Genomic DNA, 23,182 nt, shown 5'->3' with positions numbered 1-23,182 from the left:
CAGGGGGAATGGGGTTGCCGAAATTCCATAAGCCTCTTGCCACCTTCTCCTTTGCAAACCACACCATCCAGATCCACCAGGACTGGAGGCAACTGGGAATCACAGCCGTGATTTGGGACATGGTGAGCAAATCTTGAGGGGCCTCTGTAAACATCTGCAATTGATTATAAGACTGGTCTTTATTTAAAAAGAAATAAAAGAACAGCTTTGTTGAGAAATATCCATATACTGTACATGTCACCTAAAGTGTACAATGAACTGGTTTTTTAAAGTAAATTCAGAGTGGTACAACCATCACCATGCTCAATTTTTAAATATCTTCATGACCCATCCCCTCCAAAAAAAACTTCTACCCATTGGAATCACTTTCCTGATCATCTTCCCCAAAATAGATTGCACTTTAAAGGTGGGTAAAGGAAAGTTGAGGGAAGTTAAAACACTGCACAAAGGATATTGTAAGATGACAAAGACCAAAGTGAAGCTCATGTGTTTTCTTTAAAAAATATATATTTTTAAAATGTCAGAAAGGGAGAGGGAGAGAGAGATAGAAACATCAATGATAAGAATCACTGATCAGCCGAAACCGGTTTGGCTCAGTGGATAGAGCGTCGGTCTGCGGACTGGAAGGTCCCAGGTTTGATTCCAGTTAAGGGCATGTACATTGGTTGCTGGCACATATCCTGGTGGGGGGTGTGCAGGAAGCAGCTGGTCGATGTTTCTCTCTCATCGATGTTTCTAGCTCTCTATCCCTCTCCCTTCCTCTCTGTGAAAAATCAATAAAATATATTAAAAAAAAAAAAAAGAATCACTGATCAGCTGCCGCCCACAGGCCCCCTACTGGGGATTGAGCCCAAAACCCAGGCATGTGTGCCCCTGATCAGAATCAAACCTGGACTCTTCAGTCCACAGGCCGATGCTCTCTCCATTAAGCCAAACTGACCAGGGCCATGTGTTTTCTTCAAGTTCTGCGTGGTTTTAATGGTCCCCAAATCTATACTAATAAAAGGATAATATGCTAATTAGAGTGGTTGTCTTCCGGACATCTTTCCAGACAAAGCCGCAGTGGCTACAAAGGCCAAGGCTCAGGCAGCCATAACCAGCTGCAGTGGCAGCAGCATTGGGGTTATGGGGGTGGTGCCTCCAGAGGGAGGCCAGACTGGGGGCCAAGGCACAGGCAGTTTGGGGTGATCAGGCTGATAGGGGAGGACAAGGTAGGGGCAATCAGGCTGGCAGGAGATCAAGGTAGGGGCGAGCAGGCAGGCAGGCAGTGGGGTTAGGGACAATCACGCAGGCAGGCAGGTGAGTGGTTAGGAGCCAGCGGTTCCGGATTGTGAGAGGGATGTCCGACTGCTGGAAGTTGGACATCCCCTGAGGGGTCCCAGATTGAAGAGGGTGCAGATTGGGCTGAGGGGCACACCCCCCCACCCCCACCCCCAGTGCACGAATTTCGTGCACCGGGCCTCTAGTTTTGATATAATTGTAGATGAAGAGGGCCTATCCACTTAGCATAATAATCTTCAGGTCCATTCATGCTGTCACAAATGGGTAAGAGTTTCTTCTGTTTTACAGACATGTAGTATTCCATTGTGTAGATATACCATAGCTTTTTTTTTATACATTCATCTACTGAAGTTTCCAGATATTAGCTATTGTAAATAATGCTGCTATGAGCATAGGGGTGCATATATTCTTTTGAATTGGTATTTTGGGATTCTTATGATATATTCCCTGAAGTGGGATCACCAGACAACAGTGTGGTGAAGGCCAGAGGGAAGGTGGGGGTGTGGGCTGAGTGGAGGTGGGAAAAAGTGAGGGGAAATGGGGACATCTGTTATAGTATAAACAAATACAAATAAAGTTAAAAAAGAGGACCAATTCAAAATTATATTTACAATAGGATCTCAATATTATATCAATATTCTTATCAATATTATATAAATTTTGATAAGGCTATCTTAGCAGCTTTAGGACTTGTTGTGTGTTCCTAGGTTCAGGAATGTTTGCGGGTTGTTGAATGGCATCATTCCATGTAAAAATCAATAGAAATCCAATAAAATTCACTATAATTTTCTCAGGAAGACTATGCGGTAATTTTCAGAAGCATATAACTGTGTGCAGAGTTTCTGAGCTGACAACTTCAAACAATCATCTGTATAATAGACTTCCAGTTCTGTCTACAACTTTGGTGTCTTTCACAAAGTGCCTCACATAAGACTATTTGTAATGATCTGATGAATTATTTCCAACTAACATGGTTGTAACATTTTCATGGTGGATGATCTTCTGAGGTTAAGTGGTCTCTGTTATACCAAATCATCCAGGCTTACATGACAATGTGTCCAACCAATCATTAAAAATGGCAGTAGAGTATGTGGATGCTGCAAAGACATGCTCCCAGGAACAAGCTGGAATTACAACTGAAATACAGAAAAGCTTCCTGAATAATCAACGGAAAACTCACAGTAGAGAACCCTGATACCCCAGTACCGAAGGTGGAATCCACATAGAGACTGGTAGGAGGGGTGGAGGTGCGAAAGGGCTGGCCAGGCAGCAACTGAAGTCATGGAGAGATATATCAGCTGGGGGCTTGGGGCGGGGGGCACTGAGAACTCTGGGATCTAATCCCCAAACTGGGCTCCCGAGCAGAGAGCACCAAATCTGAGGAGAGTACCCACATAACATCTAGCTGTGAAAAGCACCAGGGTGCTGTCTGCCGGGGAGTGGCAAATGAAAGTTCAGGCACCCTCTTGAAGGGCCAATGCACAAAAATTCCCTGTGGAGCCACCCACCTTGTGCCCTGGCAGAGGGGGGGTGAAGTGAACTGGAACTGTGAGAGCAGAAGCCAGGACTGGGGACTCGAGGGATAGAGCTCAGAAGGCAGGCACCCTAAGTTTCCTGGGCTGAGTCATTCCTTCATCCAGCAGAGGACATCTTTCCCACATAGCCATTTGCCTTGCCTTGGAGGAAGACACACTATTGGAAAACACCTTGTCCTGAGGCCACTTAAAAGAGTAAAAGTAACAATTAGCCTCCAGACAGAAGCAACTGCCCCACACTGAAAACACTCTCGCTATACCTAAGGACAATTGCCTGAGGGCAATTCAAGTCGGAATCCTATTAGTCTGTAGACAGAAGCAGTCTCTGGAGACTTTGAGTCTTTGCCTGATCCAATTAGTCAAAAACAGCCTTTAATACTGTCCTGCACTAGAGATTGAGAGGTGTAGAGGATCTACCTAATACAAACCCAAACAGACAACCAAAATGAGGAGACAAAGAAACAACCCCCAAATGAAAGAACTAGAGAATTCTCCAGAAGAAGAAATAAATGAAGCAGAAATAAGAAATGTATCTGAAACAGAGTTCAGAGTAATGATGGTAAAGATGCTCAACAGTATGAACAAAGATGTATTAATTATGAAAAAAGAACAGTCTAAGATAAAGAATGACATAACACAAATAAAGAACACATTAGAAGGAATACACAGCAGATTAGGGGAAGCTGAGGATTGAATCAGTGGATTAGAAGACAGAGAGTTGAAATATCACTCAATCAGAGAACCAAAAAACAAACAAAAAAAACAAACCAAAAAACATCAGAAAAACTTAAGGGTGCTGTGGGACAATGTGAAACATAACAATGTGTCCAACCAGACATTCTGGTTACTTATCACATTCATATTTTTACTTGAATTGCTGCCAGAACAGTGCCTAAATGCATTAGAGATGGGTTGTTCTTTTTGATTGGTTCAAATATTCCAAGCTGTAATGATTAACCCCTGGGACACATGATGATGTATGTCCTCAAGATAATCTCTCTAAAAAAGAAGTCTCCAAGTAGCCACATGAAGAAGACACATGTAGAAGTTCTCACCAACAACCTCAGCTAAGGCCCCAGCCAATGGACTGCATCAAATTCCAGATATGTGAATAAATAAGTCTTCGAGTGGTCCCAACCCCCAGTCTTTGAGCATCTTCGCTGAGACCCTAGATATTTTTGAACAAAAACAAGAAATTCTTGTTTTGTCCTGTCCAAATTCCTAACCCAAAGGACTTGTCATCATAATAAAATGGTTGTTTATTTCTGCCTCTAAGTTTGGAATGATTTATTATTCAGCAAGAGTTAACTGGAATATAAGTTTGTACCTGTAGGTGGAGTGCTTTTATAACAAAACCTAAAAATTTGTGTCATTGGCTTTAGGGCCAGGTAGCACATGGAAAATGGAAAGGTCTTGAAAAGAGTAGTAGAAAAATCATACAGACCTGGAAGGGGCAGTTGGTAAGGGCTTAAAGAAAATTGGAAGCTGAAAAAAAAATGGAGTCCTTATTACACAGCAGCAGAAAGCAGCAATGTCCTACTATAGTAATATGGAAAATAGGAAATATACCTAATAAACTTGATTATCTGTCTATATAGAGAGATATACAGGCAAAACATTGAAAGTGACTCTTGACTTCTTTTCACTGAATATTATAACACTAGAGACCCAGTCCACGAATTCGTGCACAGGTGGGGTCCCTTGACCTGGCCAGGCCAATTGAGGCTGTGGGAGGTGGGCCAGGGGGAGGGGCCAAGGGAGGTTGGCCAGCTGGCCAGATCAGGACTATCAGGGCCAGCCAGCTGGAGGTAGGGGCCGGGAGAGGTTGGTTGTAGGAGCACACTGACCACCAGAGGGTAGCTCCTGCATTGAGTGTCAGCCCCCTGGTGGTCAGTGCACATCATAGCGACTGATTGACAGGTTGTTCGGTTATTCAGTTGCTTAGGTTTTTATATGTGTAGATGTGGGGGGAGAGATGTGAGCTAAAGAATTAACTTAAAGAATCCAGAACTTATTGGGTTTGAAAAATAAGTTTGTTTCTCTCTGCTAGCCTGTCTAGACTGTGATTCTCAAATTAGAAAGGGCTTTAGGCCAAATATCAAAACCAGATTGGGATTGTAAAATATTTTATTAAAACCTCAAAAAGATGTCAGATAGTTCCTCCTAGAATATTTCAGATAGACAAAGGTCTTCTAAGGATATTAAGGACATACCTTACAGATCCTTTTTGCTAAACAATAGAGCTTTTAAAAATTTTAACTACCTACTATAGTCTCGCATGGCTTTCCCCCCCTAATGGAATGAATTATAAATTAGGACACAGAAAGCCCACAAAGTTTTTCAAGAAATTGTATCAGCTTGGACTAATAAGGATAGAAATGTTACAAAATGGAGTGCTTTGGATGTCCATACTACTACAGGAGGAAGCAAATTGAGAGAATTATTCAGCTTCAAACATAAACTATTGTTTTTATGCAACAAGAAAAGATGCCTTAGAGTTGGAACCAAGTGACCAGAAGGTAGAGTGAGGAATAATAGAAAGCAATTTCCAAGCAATAGAACACAAGGAGGAATTGGCAACATATTCATACTTAGATTTCAGAATTGCTATGAACTAGTGATTGCAACATTTGTTCTATTTTTCCCTCCTCTCATTTCCATCAGTGTCTATAGTGGCTATGTTAGGCCTGCCCCCACAACTGTATGTTGAGTATGTCTATCAGATAACTTGTAACTTTAGTTTTCCTATCTTCAAGTCAAGATATACTCAACAAACTGTATGTTAAGAACCAAACCTGAGCATCTTCATCTATACCTACACTTTATTTAGAGAATGTTATCTGGTAGTTAAACTTATGTCATATGGGATTAGACTTGGAGGAGGGGATCAGTGTATTTTGCTTGTGGGAAAGATGATAATTGTTATAGCCAGTGGGCAAGTTGTGACAAATTACATTTTCCAAAGTTAACTATAACAATATCTTCCATATCATATGCTCTTATTAAAATGTGACTTTGACATTTCTTTCATCAAGAGTTGGGGTTTATGTTCTCTCCCATTCAATTTAAGTGGGCTTGTAACTATGGAACAACTGATTCTATGTGCGTTCCAAGGCTAGAACATAAAAGGTGATAGAGTTTCTACTTTGTGACTACTGGGACACTTGCTCTTGGAAAAAAGCCACGAGGCTGTAATGAAGTCTAAGAAGTTATGTGAAGAGGTCACAGGTTCCAGCAGACTGTCCCAGCTGAGATCAGAGATGACAGCACCAATTGCCAAACATGGGAGTGAGTGGGGCTTCGGATGATGTTAGCTCTCAGTCTTTGATTCTTCCAAGCTGAGGCCATAGACACTGTGGAGCAGAAACAATCCATCTCTGATGTGTCCTTTCCCAATTCCTAACCTGTAAAACATATGTGCATAATAAATAAGTTGGTACATGCCATTAAGTTTGGATGGTTAGTTATATTGCAATGGTAACTGAAACAGGACTTAATAGCCAGTAAACTTCATTCATAAGTCAGGTGCTAGCCAGATAGGTGGAGTGTTCTATGATATTTCTGTATGAGGCATTTCATTTTTAGACTTTTGAACCTGTATGTATGTATGTATGTATGTATGTATGTATATATCCTATCTAATAAAAGAGTGATATGCAAATTGACTATCACTCCAACACACAAGATGGCTGCCCTCATGTGGTCAAAGATGGCTGTCCCCATGTGGACACAAGATGGCTGCCACAAGATGGCCAGCAGGGGAGGGCAGTTGGGAGAGACCAGGCCTGAAAGGGAGGGCAGTTGGGGGCTATCAAGCCTGCAGGGGAGGGCAGTTAGGGGTGACCAGGATGGCAGAGGAGGGAAGTTGCGGGCGATGGGGACTGCAGGGAAGAGCAGTTGGGGGGGACCTAGGCCTGCAGGGGAGGGCAGTTAGGGGCAATCAGGCTGGCAGGGGAGCAGTTAGGCATCAATCAGGCTGGCAGGGGAGTGGTTATGGGGTGATCAGGCTGGCAGGCAAAAGCATTTAGGGGCAATCAGGAAGGCAGGCAGGCAAGCAGTTGGGAGCCAGCAGTCCAGGATTGTGAGAGGGTGGTCCGGGGATTGGGCTTAAACCAGCAGTTGGATATCCTCCAAGGGGTCCCGGATTGGAGAGGGTGCATGCTGGGCTGAGGGGACCCTCCTCTCCCATGCACAAATTTCATGCACCAGGCCTCTAGTATATATATATATATAGGCTTGGAAAGAGCTGCAACCTACATGCCCTTGACTGGAATCAAACCTGGGACCCTTCAGTCCTCAGGCCTACACTTTATCCACTGAGCCAAACTGGCTAGGGCTGAACCTGCATTTTTTGAAATTTAACCTGGATAGTACAGAAAACTCATTGTTACTTGGATTAGGAGTTTGTATGAGAAATATATCTGTGGAATAGATTAAATATATCAAACTGGTCAGTCCACTTCAACCTTTCTAACCTCCTAACACACATAAGGAACGAATCCCATTCTCATAAGTAACAGTGTCTCACTAAAACAGTGGTATTTAAGTATAAGGATAGGAGGTATATATTATAATCTATAAGGGGTAATAAAAGGGAATATGTAGTGCAAAAAAAACCCTAACCCCTGGAAATTCTTATGTTTTCTCCACTTGAGCTTCTATGATTGATACAAGATAATGGATAGGTCTCAGGGGAATATTAGCAATTATCAATTTCTCAGCAGTCAGAGGCATTGAAAAAGACAAATGGAATCATTAGGAACTGAAATTATTTTATAAGTGTCCTTGAGTTGCCCTGGCCAGGTAACTCTGTTGTTTAAAGTGTTGTCCTATTACACCAAGGTTTTGGTTTTGATACCCAGTTAAGGCACATACAAGAAGCAACCAATGAACGCATAAATGGGTGAACAACAAATCAGTGTTTCTCTCTCTCTCTCTCTCTCTCTCTCTCTCTCTCTCTCTCTCTGAAATCAATAAAAAATTTTAAGTGTCTTTGAGTTGCAACATAAGGCTCTGAAGTTTAATATTTCTCTAAACATGGTCCTTTCATTGATATATAATTTCAGGGGTACACAAAAATAGATAGAGGCCTCACAGTAGTAATAAGGTTATTTAAAGGTGAAGTAGAAAAGCTGTCATTAAGTACTGGGCTCTGAGTGTCCATCAGTAAATAAATGGATAAAATAGATATGGTATTAATGGAATACACTTGGCTGAAAAAGGAAGAAAATTTTACCCTTTGCAACAGCAATGGATGGACCTGGAGAACAGTATGCTAAGTGAAATAAGCCAGTCAGAGAAAGACAAGTACCATATGATCTAACTCATATGTAGAATTTAATGAACAAATGTAAATAACAAGCAAAATAGAGACAGATTCATAGAGAGCAAGAAGACAGTTCTGGCGATGGGGGGGGGCAGTTATTGGGGAGGATGGAAGGATTGATCAAAATGAAAAAAAGAGGAAGAACTCATGGACAAGGATAACAAGTGTGGTGATTGTGGGAGGGGTGAGAGGGTGGATGTGAAAGATGGTATAGGGGAGATGAATGGTGATAATAAAATAAAATAAAATAAAATAAAATAAAATAAAATAAAATAAAATAAAATAAAATAAATGTGCTTCTAAACTATAATTTCACAGTTAAATAAACATACAAGCCTTAAATGAAAAAAAAAAAAAAATATATATATATATATATATATATATATATATATATATAACTGGGTTCTTTCTATCAGTGATTCACCTCCCTTACAATAATAGGACTATTTCAAAAGTGCTGAGAAAGTCTAAAGTATTATCATAAAATTGTAGTTCAATGCATTCATTATGTGGTCTGACTCATCCATTTGTTGCCTGATGGGAGTAAAACTCAAGTCTGAGATAAAGAAGAGCAAAGATACAAAATCAGAAAGATGATTGTTTGAGTTTACCTCTGTTTTCTCTAAATATTCTTTTCCTAATGCATTTTCAAACCAGGCCCACCCTTTTACCCTAACTCCCTCCAATACTGTGTAGCTATGTTGTCCCATCTTTGTTATATTTTGTCAGTCTTGGAATTGAGATTTCTTTGTCTACTTTTCTTAACTTGTATTTATAATGTAATTTATTTCATTATGAAGGCCTCTCATTCTTTTTATGTAACTTTTTTTCTCTTTCCTTTTGTCCAAGGCCAAAGTCTCTCTAATTTCTGGATCGCTGTATTATCTATGTAACTTATTTAAAGCAACCAGCAAATTTGTAAGAAACCTATAAATCACATGCAATATTGAACAAAGATACTGAAGTGGGGAGAAGGGGTGAATAGAATTGCATCAAAATTTCTCTCTAATATTGAAGGTGGGAATTTAGGTTTTCAGAGAACCAGAGGATTTAGAACAGGGAATACCTCTGAAACCCCTGTTTCATTATAAAGAAACTTGCTATGCATAAGCTTACCTAAGGTCTGGTATTTTTGTCAGTTTCGTTTACTAATATATCCAAGTACTTACAATAGTTTCTGGCATATAATAGGTGTTTAATATAAAATTTTATTGAATGATTAAATTCAATTCCCCTTCTGTCTAGGAGACAGACTGATATAGTAGAAAGATATTGAATCTGAATTAATCCTTTATTTGATATCAAATGTTGGAGTTACCTAAGAGTTCAGTTGTGGACTACTTTCTCTTCTAAATCTATATTTTTTCCTCAGCTGTTATCATCCACTCCCAATACTTCATTTGCCATATATAGGCTGATGATGCCCACATTTTTATTATTATCAACAATTTAATATGTTCAATTACCTGCTTTACAACTCCACTTGAATTACTTATAGGCATCTCAATCTCATCATATTTCAAATTGAATTCATTATCTTCCCCCACTAAGATGAGTTAAATCAATCCTTCTGTAGTATAAATGACATTGATTGAGCCTAATTTTAGCCTTTTTAAGTCCTAAAATATTATTTCCAGCGGCAGATGATATATCCATAACAAACTCCCTTTACTTACCTTATATACACTAGTTCACCAGAATTATAGATAAATGGAAACAAAACCAACTTTCAATCTCTATTTATTCCTCCTGGTTAAAATCCTAGAACATTCATTGTTTAAGATCTGAGCTAATTTAATTTCGAGTTTGAGATTTAGTCAAGTTTTGAGAAGTAGAATAAGGGGTTGAGAAGAAATAGCAGGGTTAGGGACATGGTATAGCCTCTGTATAAATGATAGGTGCTTAAGGGAATAGGTCAACTTAACTTTGAATGACTCAAGGAAATATTAGGGTTAAATGTCAGGGTCAGGACAGGACTTTTCAATATCAGCATCAGCACTATTGACGTTTTGGACCAAATAATTCTGTGTGTGCATTGGGGTGAGAGGGATGCCCTGTGCATTGTGTTATGTTTAACAGTATCCCTAGGTTTTACCCACTAAATACCAGTAGCACACTTCCCCCAAAGTTTTGACAACCAAAATGTCTTCAGGTGTTGTGAAATAACCCGAATAGCAAAAATTTCCCCAGTTTTATAGCCATTGATCTAAGAAGATTGCTTTACCAGAGGTTAATAACCTAAGAAATCATAATACAGAACTATAAACTAGTGGTATTATTACCAATTCATTCTGTACATACACCTTACCTGTGGTGGTAATGAGACAAAATCAGAACATTTTTGAATGGGCATGATTATCATATTCACAGGCAATATGACCAGATACAAGATGTATAGAATGGCTTATTAAGAAGCTAATAAAATTACTCAATTTTATTTGTATGAAAGATAAAATTATAATAATTGATGCAGGGAAAATATATCTTTACTAGAGGCCTGATGCATGAAGATTCATGCAAGAATGGGCCTTCCTTCCTCTGGCTGCTGGCACCTCCTTCGCTCCAGCCGGAGCCGCCTTTTCACTCAGGCCCGGAGGTGCCTTTCCTCCTTCCCACACTGCCTAGAGCTGCCTAGAGGCCCTGCCTCCAGCCACTCAGCGCCTGCGTATGCAATTAACCCACCATCTTTGTTGGGTTAATTTGCATACTCACTCCTGATTGGCGGGTGTAGCAAAGGTACGGTCAATTTGCATCTTACTCTTTTATTAGTGTAGATCAGTTTAAGAGGCTACTTTAGAGAAAAACAATAGTTTTTGCCACCTCACAACACAAAATTGAAAGATAATGGATTACATAAACTATCTAGAAGTATTGGAAGTTCTAAATGACAGCATTGCCATTAGCAGGACACTAAAAGGACATGGATGTTGGCTATTTAATGTCCCAAGCCCCCCGACTACAGCCAATTTGAATAGACCTATAGAAAATATTAGTTCTGTCAAGATGCTATTAAAGAGAGAATCACACAAAGAACCTCAGATAAGTCGAAGCAAAGGCTCATACATTTTTGGCCTCAGCCAACCAGTTGCATGAGCGACAAGATCCCAATAATCATTTCTGTATTATTGCTGGAACAAATTCCTAGGATGCCATATTATGCCTTGGTCTCCATTGTCCCTAACATCTTGCTTGTATTGCAGAAGGTATTGAATAACACTTTTAAATTAGATGTTATGGGGAGGCACTGGAACACCTTAGGGGTGGGGTGCATGCTGGATCCTAAGTGGGGTGGGAGTGTGAAGATGGCCGCAACAGAGGAGGAGCCGAAGCCCAAAAAGCTGAAGGTGGAGGCATTGTGAGCGCTGAGTGAAAATATTCTCTTTGGAATGGGAAATCCTCTTCTCGACATCACTGTTGTAGTGGATAAGGATTTCCTTGATAAGTATTCTCTTAAAGCAAATGACCAAATCTTGGCTGAAGACAAACACAAGAAACTCTTTAATGAACTTGTAAAAAAATTCAAATTCGAATATCATGCTGGCGGTTCTACCCAGAATTCAATTAAAGTGGCCCAGTGCATGATTCAGAAGCCACACAAAGCAGCAACATTTTTTGGATGCATTGGGATAGATAAATTTGGGGAGATCCTGAAGAGAAAAGCTGCTGAAGTGCATGTGGATGCTCATTACTATGAGCAGAATGAGCAGCCAACAGGAACTGGTGCTGCATGCATCACTGGGGCAACAGGTCCCTTGTAGTTAATCTTGCTGCTGCCAATCCTACCTAATAATAGACAAATATGCAAATTGACCATACCTCCGACACACCCACAAGCCACGCCCACAAGCCACACCCACCATCCAATCAGAGCGAGTATGCAAATTAACCCAAACTAAGATGGCTACAGCCACAGAGAGCAAGGTTTCCTAGGTAACAGAGGAAGCCAAGCTTTCCGCCTGCCTTTGCCAGGCCTAAGCCTCCACTCAAGCTACAAAGTTTCAATTATAGAAGGTAAACAAATTCAAACAACTGGCGGCAGAATGGAGCTTGAGAGAGCAGGCCAGGGTTGCCGCCGGCAACAGGGGAAGCAAAGCTTTCTGCACACCCTGGCCGGGCCCACCCGCTTAAGGCAACAAAGTTTCAATTATAACCCCAACACAAATGGCTGCCGGCCTCGGCCTCGGAGGGAGCCCCAGGCTTGGCTCCGCTCCAGGCTACAAAGTTTCAATTATAGAAGGAAAATAAATTCCAGATACCAGGGCCTCTGCTTGGGTTGCCAGGGGACATGAGCGGCCTGCAAACCACCACAGGCCCCTCGCTCAGGCCGCCCCACACCCCAAGGGAACCCCTGCCTGATCCGGGATGCCCTTCAGGGCAAACCAGCTGGCACCCACCCCTGTACCAGGCCTCTATCCTGTCTAATAAAAGAGTAATATGCAGATTGATCATCACTGCAACACACAATATAGCTGCCCACATGTGGTCAAAGATCCTGCCCCCATGTGGACACAAGATGGCCACCACAAGATGGCCAGCAGGAGAGGGCAGTTGGAGGTGATCAACCCTGCAGGAGAGGGCAGTTAGGGGTGACCAGGCCAGCAGAGGAGGGAAGTTGGGGGCAAACAGGCTGGCAGCAGAGTGGTTAGGGGGTGATCAGGTTGGCAGGCAGAAGCAGGTAGGGGCAATCAGGAAGGCAGGTAGGCAAGCAGTTGGGAGCCAGCAGTCCTGGATTGTGAGAGGGATGCCACTGGGATCGGGCCTAAACAGGCAGTCGGACATCCCTCAAGGGGTCCCATATTGGAGAGGGTACAGGCTGGGCTGAGGGACAACCCCCCTCCGTGCACGAATTTCGTGCACTGGGCCTCTAGTTGTTATAAAAAAGAAAAACATCTTGATATGGAGAAAAATTGGTTGTTAGTAGAAAAGGCAAAAGTTTATTATATAACAGGCTTTTTTCTTACCGTTTCACCAGAGTCGGTGTTAAAAGTGGCTCAGCAAGCTTCTGCGGACAACAGAATTTTCACTTTGAACCTGTCTGCACCATTTATTAGTCAATTCTACAAGGAATCATTGATGAAAGTTATGCCGTATGTTGACATACTTTTTGGAAATGAGACAGAAGTTGCCACTTTTGCTAGAGAGCAAGGCTTTGAGACTGAAGATATTAAAGAGATAGCCAGAAAGACCCAAGCTCTGCCAAAGGTGAACTCGAAGAGGCAGCGAGTTGTGATTTTCACCCAAGGGAGTGATGACACTATAATGGCTACAGGTACATGTGCAAACTGTGTGAGAAAACCATTATTATGGAGATTAATCATTCATAACAAAAGTCTATATCCTTTCTAACATAATTAATTCAAAACATGCAAACTGTGTGAGAAAACCAGTATTATGGAGCTTAATCATTTATAACAAAATTTCCATTCTTTCTATTATATTTAATTCAAAACACCGTACTTTTTTTAAACCACCTTAACTCATTTTGCTTACACACACACACACACACACACACACACACACACACACACTTCTGGCAATCATCAATATGTTCTCTGTATCTATTTCGGGTGTTTTTAGATTTCACATGCAACTGAGATCATACCTTATTTGTCTTTCTCTGACTGATTTCACTTAGCATAATGCCTTCAAGGTTCATCCATATCATTGCAAATGGAAGGATTGCCTTCTTTTTTTATGGCTGAATGTTATTTTAATGTATAAATGTATAAAAAATCTATAAGTATATATACATTTTCTTTATCCCTACATCCATCATACTGACCACTTAGGTTGCTTCTATGTCTTGGCTATTGTAAAAAATGCTGCAATGAACATGAGGGTACAGATATCATTCCGAGTTAGTGTTTTCATTTTCTTCAAATAAATACCCAGAAGTGTAATTGCTGGATCATATGGTAGTTCTATTTTTAATTTTTTGAGAAAATTCCACACTATTTTTCATAGTTGCTACATCAATTTACATTTCCATCAACAGTGCACAAGGGTTCCTTTTTCTTCATGTATGTCCTTGCCAACACATATTTCTTGTCTTTTTTGTAATAGCCACTCCAGCAGGTGTGAGTTGATCTCATTTTGGTTTTGATTTACATTTCCCTGATGATTAATGATGTTGAGCACCTTTTCATATACCTGTTGGCCATGTGTATGTATGTCTTTTATGGGAAAATACTCAGATCTTTCAGTTTGTTTTTGATTTTTTTGTTTTGTTTTATGTTTGTTTTTTGTTGAGTTGTATAAGGTATATATATTGGATATTAGCTCCTTACCAGATAAGTGATTTGCAAATATTTTCTCCATTCCATAGGTTGCCCTTTCATTTTGTTCATGGTTTCTTTTGTTGTGTAGAAATATTCTTTGTTTGGTTGTTTGTTTGATTGTGATTTTAGTTTGATCTAGTCCCAATTGTTTATTTTGCTTTTGCGGACTTTGCTTTTGGTGTCAAATCCAAAAAATTGTCACCAAACCAGTGTCAAGGAACTTATCCCCTTTTCTTCTAAGAGTTCAATGGTTTCAGGTCTTACTTTCAAGTCTTTAATCTTTTGAGGTGATTTTTGTGTATGTTGTAAGGTAATGGTGCACTTTCATTCTTTTGCATGTGGCTGTCCAATTTTCCAAACCATTTATTGAAGAGATTATTGTTTCCTATGTTCATGGTTCCTTTGTCATAAATTAATTGATCACATATATCCGGGTTTATTTCTGGGCTTTCTATTCTGTTCCCTTGACCTGTGTGTCTCTGTTTTTATACTAGTATCATACTGTTTTGATTACTGTATCTTTGTAATATAGTTTGAAATCAAGAAGTGTGATGCCTCCAGCCTTGTTCTTCTTTCTCAAGGTTTCTTTGGCTGTTCTTGGTCTTTTGTGGTTCCATATGAAATTTAGGATTTTTTGTTCTATTTCTGTGAAAATGTACCTTGTATAGTTTTTTAAAATAATTTTAATAAATATATATGTACCTTCAAAAAAATTAGATGTTACAAGGCATATGTGAGTGGTGGATTTTCCAGCTTAAAATTTAAAGGCTTTAACCTATGCTACAGGGATAGGGTTAGCAGAAAAGATATGCCATTTTAGGTACTCAACCTATAGGAAATAGAAACTATTCCCAAGAAGAAAATTGGGTCTATTTGGAATTCCCAAAGTATATGGTACTCTGTTTTAGCAAACATGTCTGATAATTTATGTCTGCCTCCAGACAATATCTGTAGTAGCTGTCTCAATTTATGCGGTAAAGGATAGATACAGAGCATTAAGAGCTAAGAAAAAAAAACCTTCTAAACCAAGAAGACTGGTGATTAACTATGAAAATACATTTCAATTTTTTCCAACTACTATCCACAGTATTAAATTTTATGGCTCTATCTATAAACATATATGCATATATTCACATAAATATTTAACAGAAATAAAAGTTTCACAAAATATTTTTTGAAATACCATGCATACTTGTATTTCTTACTCTGTCCTATTATAATTCACTTTATAAAAATGTTGTTAACAACCCACTGACTTGACTTCACTACTTAATGGGCTATAATCTGCAGTTTGAAAAATATTTTTCTAGGGTGACTAATATTTTACTTTAAGAATTACATAATTTGGAAGTAGTCAATCAGGTATACCAACTTTTGCACTGGTATGTGCAAGGGAAATAGAAACGTTTGATTAATTTTACACATTTGGTTTTCCTCAAAGGATATCAGCATATATTTATAATAGCATTATCAATTACTGTGCCTATTAAAAGAGAAAAGACCTTAAAACTGTTTGGAACTGAATTTTCATTTGTTTTGGTTGCCAAGAGTGACTGAAGACATTAAGTACATACACTATGAAACTTCTGCACATGGCAAAATATGTCCAAATTTGGCAGCCTCTCTGGAAACAATCCATAATGACAAACTCATAGTGTTAATGAATAAAGATGTCTTGTTTTTAAACCAGATAGCAAAACTGTGGGAGCAGCAAACTCTTGGAAAATATATATTTTTTTATCCATCATGCCCAAAAATAAAGGGATCTAATTATAGTTGCTTAGGTTTTGTGGAAGAAATGCTTTTCTCTCTCTCTAGGCTATTATGCAAAGTAGTCCAGATGATGGGCACATAAAAATCCAGAACCACACCATCATGATTCTCAAGGAAATTCACAAACTAAAATATTTGATTGGACTTTGTTGAACTTGCCAGGAAACAGGGAGTGTGGACAGAGCAAAAAGGGTTGATATATGACATTCTTAGATATTGACTATAAAGACTCTTTAAAAAGCCACTTTCTTTCTTTTTTTTTATATTTATAGAGAATCCTGCCTGTCCCCAAACCCCTAACTTGTGGTGGGTGTTCAGAATGGTAATTGAATAAGCCTGACCTATTATGTGGCTAGATAAAATGAAAAACAACTGGACATTCCCAGATGAAAAATCATTGTGGCTCATAGCAGTGGTGTTAATGCTCAAGTTTGGTGCCAGAGATACCAAGTTAGGTGATGAGTACTGTTATAGACTTTGGGTACCCCTGTCCAGTATAAATTGAATAACAGGTGAACATTATACCCAATCTAGTGGGATTAAATTTTGAGGCCTATGTAAAAAGAGCTGGCATAAAATGGGGTGGATCTAATAAGGGGGATCTATAAACATTATCAATCGCCTGAAGATGAATTAGGGAAATATACTTTTCCTACATTGGTATGCCCAGCACTTGGGAACCAAGGCAGGAAGGTGAATCATCTGTCCTTGGCTTAAAAAAAGTTTATAGTTCACTGTGTTTGATTTCCATGAGAAAGAGAGGTAGAAAGTGAATGAGAAGTTGAGTCTGGAGTGGTTGTCATCATAAGCTAAAGAGTCTGCCTATCCATACCCATAGACTTTCTAATGGACAGTGGTTTTTTTGTTTGTTTGTTTGGTTTTTTAACATAAGGCTCCTTCAGAGAGGCCTCACGAAGTTACAGAAAACACAAAGGGCCTGGAGGCTTACTTCTCTAGGAGAAAAGGGATCAGAGTCAGAAAAGAAAATGCTCATCTTGTAAAAGAGTACTAATTCACAGCGGAGGTAATTTGAAATCTGGATTATAGGCCAGCTTTATTCTATCACCCTGGTTGTGCCAAGGGAGGATGTTACAAAAAAAGCCCAAGGTTGTTTGGTATGTGAAAGCCTGGGCCTGTGAACCAATCTTAGAGTGTCAAGATAAAAGATTGCTTATTTTCCCATTTTTTTTTGCAAGATTTGATAATTAATTATTGCATAAAGATTCATACTGTAGCTTGTACTGCAAAGTTTTGACTAGGAAGAGGAAGTTGTAGGGCAAGCATGTCAAACTCGCGTCCCGCGGGCCACATGCAGCCCACAAGTATTTTTTGTGGCCCAGCCAACATAATGGCATGTAAGAAATGTTTCAATAAAAATTTTGTAACTTAATTTTTACAATATCCTGTTATACATATTATTAACAATGAACTACAAAGTTCTCTAATGGCTGATTACTATAATCATGTTGCATTCATTTCCCTTACGTGCCTTACATGCAGGTGCACCATTTCTGTCCACTAATACTAGCAGTGAATATTTTAGCAGCTGATTGCCACGTCTGACTTGTTTGGTGTGTGCAGTAGGAAATATTTCACTTTCAGAGAACAAGAAAAATAGGTTTATTTGGGTTACGCTTATTAATTTGTGCAATTATTCAGTGTCTGGTAAGTTAATGTTCAAGAAAAATTATTAATTTTTATTAAAATGTTCTATTATTTTATGTTAACAATTACTCATTTATTTCAGCCCTTTGTATTCAGCATGTCTCTATAGAAATAAACCTGCATTTCTATGAAAAGTAAAGCTTTTGTTTTTTTGCGGCTCACATAAACTTAAACCTTGTTTATTTGGCCCGTGTTAGCCTTTGAGTTTGGCATGCTTATTGTAGGGAGTCTCAGTATGCACCCAAGTTTTGTTCCATTTAGGTTTTTAACATGTCTACACATACTTGGAGAACTTGTGGAAAAGCAGTCCAAGAACCTAGTTACCTGAGGGCCCAAAGAACCTCTTGGAAAATAACTTATCCTCAGGGAACAAAAAGTGACAGAATTCAAGATGAGTTCAATGTGCTAGCCCTATTAGAAACATTGATTTTAATTATAGCACAGTATATGTCACTCAGTTGGATTAGTCACTGACCTAGCTCACTCACAGGCATTCACATTTCAGTTCTAGAGCGGTACCCAAACAGGAAAAAGAATGAAAAATGTCACAAGCTGTTTTGCCTATTATACAGAATTACACAACTGTTTTACTATAGCCATGCCATTTTTCATTATACATTTTTTAATCCTTACATTGAGGTATTAGGAACATTAATGTGAGCAACATTAGATGAGAGATGGCAATCTCAGTCCACATATCCCTCTCAGGCAAAGGCAGTAGGTATCAGCAACCTTAGTGCAAAAATTTCCATGAGTACCATCAGCAGCAAGTGCCTTCAAAAGCCTTCGTAATGAGTGCTATCTTAAGAGGCAATGGATTCCATAGCTTTTTTTTTTTAATGGACAAGGATGAGGCATTACCACAGCAAAGAGTAAGAAAATGGGAGGCATTAAGTAGCAGACAAAGGACTGACTGATTCACACAGCATCTGAAAGATGTACCCTAAGGACTCTCAAAACTATTTGTGTTTCACTAAGACCATGAGTAAGGTGAGATAGAGAAGGCACTACATTTTTTAAAGTAAGTAAATCCAGAGTTGTAGAAACTATTTGTTGGAATAAATATATTTTACATCCATGATAATGTGGCCTGAGAAACGAAAGTCATTTATGATTATATTACATTTCTAGTAAGAAAATAAATGTATAACAGAAAAACTGAGTACAGGGTGGGACAAAAGTAGGTTCACAGTTGTGATTATGTCAAACAGAGTTTATTCTTGTATTATTATTTATTAATTATTGTATTATTTTCCACACGAACAATTATAAACCTACTTTTGCCCAACCCTGTACTAGTATATTAAGAAAATAATGCAAAATTAGGTAAAATCAGTTTGTCTGGTAATGTTAATGGCCTAATTTATACATGTATGCACTACAAGCATAAATAATGAATTAAATTATATTTCAAAAATTAATAAGAAGTGATTATCAATGAGATATCAATGATGAAATGCATTAGTTATGAATGAGAGACTATCAGCTGATAATATATACTGAGAAAAGCTAATAAATCTCAAATAGCCAAAATTTATCATTAAGAGTGTATTAAATATTATTTTTTTCTTGTTTCCCTTGTCCTAAGAGATATATCAGCAAGCACATTGCTACGAGAGATGTCTAAAATTTTGTAGCCTATGGTTTCTTCTAGGCTTTTTATAGTGTCACTAGAGGCCTGGTGCATGAAAATTCATGCACTTCGGGTGGGGTGGGGGGAATCCCTCAGCCCAACCTGCACCCTCTTTGCAGTTCAGGACCCCTCGGGGGATGTCCGACTGATGACTTAGGCCCGCTCCCTGGGGGATTGGGCCTAAGCTAGCAGTCAGACATCCTTCTGGCAGCCTGGGAGCCCTCAGGGGATGTCCAACTAATGGGAGCAGGCCTAAGCCATCTGTCGGACATCCTTAGCACTGTCATGGAGGCAGGAGATGCTCCCACCACCGCCACTGCACTGGCCAGCCATGAGCCAGCCTCTGGCTGAGTGGTGCTCCCCTGTGGAAGCACCCTGACCACCAGGGGGCAGCTCCTGTGTTGAGCGTCTGCCCCCTGGTGATCAGTGCACATCATAGCAACTGGTTGTTCTGCCATTAGGGTCAATTTGCATATTACCCTTTTATTATATAGGATGGCTTACATTTAAGTCTTTTATCCATTTTGAGTTTATGCTTATGTATCGTGTAAGTTGGTGATCTAGTTTCATTTTTTTTGCAAGTATCTGTCCAAATTTCCCAACACCATTTATTGAAGAGACTGTCTTGACTCCATTGTATGCTCTTGCCTCCTTTATCAAATATTAATTGAGTGTAATGGCTTGGGGCAATTTCTGGGTTCTCTGTTCTATTCCATTGGTCTATATGCTTGTTCTTGTGACAATACGAGGCTGTTTTGATCACAGTGACTTTGTAGTATAACTTCATATCCGGTATTGTGATCCCTCCAACTTTGTTCTTCTTTCTCAAGATTGCTGCAGCTATTCAGGGTATTTTTGGTTCCATATAAGTTTTTGGAATATTTGTTTTAGATCTGTGAAATATGCTGTTAGTATTTCTATAGAGATTGCATTGAATCTATAGATTGCTTTGGGCAGTATGGACATTTTAATGATGTTAAAAAAGAAAATAAGCAAATGGGACTATATAAAAATGAAAAGCTTTTACACAACAACAGAAACCATCACCAGGGGAAGTAAATGGCAGCCAAATAGGCAGACCTGTCATGCACCTTATCTCAGGGCCATATTGGAAATACAAATAAATTGAAGAATATTCACCTGGAATTAACAACTGAAGTCCAGCTGAGGAGGAAACTTATATAAAGGAAAGAGAAAACACCTGGATATTTGTCAGAAGGGGGAGGTCTCGAAAGGAGCTGACACAACTTCTAGGGCCGAGGGGCAGCAGGCTGGCAGGCTGAGAAATGAGGGCCTGTTCCATCAGAAAATAGAGGCCCAGAACCCAGGCTGGTACCCAGAGCCTGGAGCACCAGAGCCAAGACCACTGGCCTATGTAACATCCAGCAGTGAAAGGCAGCAGGGCTGTTGGCTGCAGTGGAGGCTGGATCCTATAGACCATAGCTGATTGGAAAGAAATTGGCAGGTTTTTTTTTTTAAATTCTAAAACCAGAATGCAGGAGTTTTCATTTGCAGCTATTCACTTGAGGCTTTGGGGCAAGGAGGCCTGGACTTGAGGTGCTTAAGGAGAAGCTGGGGTGGGAAACATTGCAGGGAGACATGGAAAAGCAACAGCCAGGAGTATTAGGTTTTTCATAAGTGCCCAAACCAAAATGGCTATTTTCCTTGAGAGGAGCTAGCTTCTCCCAGTAGCCATAGGACAGGTAAGTTTACCGATGTAGCTCCTAGGACAATGGAAACTAAGGAGAAAATAAACAAATGGGACTACATCAAGCTGAAAAGCTTCTGCACAGCAAAAGAAGCCATCAACAAAAAATGAAAAAGAAAATAGGATTTTATATATGGCAAAACAATAGTGATGAAATTGCAGCTTTCATTACAGAGAAAAAAACAACCCACCCATACATTTAGGCAAATGGAAAGGAAAATCAATGGCAATAAAGTAATATCTGAAAAGGTAATTTTTTTACACAAATATAATTTATTTTCTTTACAAGTATAAACTTTTGAACCTTAAATTCTTATATGTCAGATAGAAGGTCAGTTCTAGTTCTGCATAAACTTCAGGAGTTGGTGGAAATGTTAACTGAAACATAATGGCATGTTTCCAAGCTTGACAAAATAATGTACTCAGTTTTAACTTTCATGTTGGTAGATGAAAACCAAACAGCTTGCATTTCCTCATGTATTTTTATGTGAGATAATTAATCAACATAGAAGTATTCAGAACATTCCTGAGTTGAAGGTATAAAACTTTAAAACTTTTCAATGATTTTCTATTGTTCTCAGGATAAAAACCAAAATCCTTATGGCCCTAGAAAGCCCTGCATTGTTTGGCATCAGCCTCTTTCTCTGCACCTCATCTCAAGTCACTCAAACCCTTGCTCATTACAGTCTTGTCACACTGCTTCAAGGCCATTGTACATTCTGTACCCAAATTATGATACATTTCTGAAATTATTTCAAATATTACAATAAGTATATATAATGACAACTGATAAGTATGCTCACAGGAACTATTTGAAGAATTCTACATTAATTTAGTAAAGTTAGGATTTATCAAGAGCAAGTTACTTTTTATGAATCACATGTCTTTATAAAACTAAATATGCTGGGCAAAACTAAATGTTATTTGCTTAAATCCTATTTCTTTCTTGAAAAATGTTGAGGAGGCTCTAAAGCTAGTTTTAAAGAGTGACCCTGCACTTTTCTGGTTCTCCTCTGTCTACACATTAAATGCACATACATAATAGAGGGGAAACAGAAGGATATAGAATAAAACAAACAGTCAAATGTAACACATAGATCTTATTTGTATGGTGATAAGAGAAAAATAAATGGTTGTAAAATACACCTTGAAGGTAATCAGGAAGAAATTAATGTAGCCTGGGTATTGGATGGTGTTAAGGAATTAGTGTTAATTTTGTTAGGTATAATAGTGGCATGATAGTTAATATGGAGAAAATAAGCCCTATAAATTAGATATACATATTGAAGTGGTTAGGGAGGGAACAGATATGATGTCTGAAATTTGCTTTAAAATATGCCAGCAAAAATCAAAGGAAGAAATAGATGCAAAAAAAAGTCATAATGTATACTGAACATCCAAGTTAAACTAGAGAGTAAACTCCCAATGTTAAAGAAAAAGATAAATTGATGAACAAAAATATTCCCAGAGACAGAGAAGCACTGAACAGACCTTTAAACTTCAGAGGGAAGGCAGGAGACTGGGGGGAAGAGATCAACCAAAGGACTTTCATGTGTGCCTATAAGCATAACCTATGGACACAGATACTAGGGGTGTGAGGGCATGTGCTGGGGTGTGCGTGGCTGGGGAGAGGTCAATGGGGGGGGGGAAGGAGACATTTGTAATACTATATGTAATACTTTAAACTATAAAGAAATTTTTTAAAAGTACGTTTACAATTGTGAGTACATGAAACACAGAGTTTATTCTTGTATTATTATTTATTAACTAGAGGCCCAGTGCATGGATTCATGTGCCGGTGGCGTCCCTTGGCATGGCCTGTGGGGATCGAGCTGCAACTGGCATCTGACATCACCCGAGGGATGTAGAAGTGCACGAAGTGGAAGGCGGCTGGGGAGGAGCTTCTCCCACTCATCCTGGAACCCACTCATCCCAGTCAGCTGAGCATCTCACCCCCATCTTTCACTGCCACCCCTCACATCT

General features: G+C 39.2%; 1 protein-coding gene across 1 annotated transcript; it reads left to right on the top strand.

Moving 5' to 3' along the window:
• Positions 1-11,444: 11,444 nt before the first annotated feature.
• LOC129148897 (adenosine kinase-like) lies at positions 11,445-15,977 on the top strand. The gene is given in 3 exon segments (XM_054715378.1): positions 11,445-11,889; positions 13,115-13,411; positions 15,862-15,977. Coding segments are annotated over 3 exon segments (858 nt in total).
• The last annotated feature ends 7,205 nt before the right edge of the window (positions 15,978-23,182 follow it).

The sequence above is a fragment of the Eptesicus fuscus genome, chromosome 1, assembly GCF_027574615.1.
Source record: "Eptesicus fuscus isolate TK198812 chromosome 1, DD_ASM_mEF_20220401, whole genome shotgun sequence".
Taxonomy (NCBI): domain Eukaryota; kingdom Metazoa; phylum Chordata; class Mammalia; order Chiroptera; family Vespertilionidae; genus Eptesicus; species Eptesicus fuscus.
The sequence above is the reverse complement of the archived record's forward strand: the minus strand, read 5'-3'. Positions and strand labels throughout refer to the sequence as shown.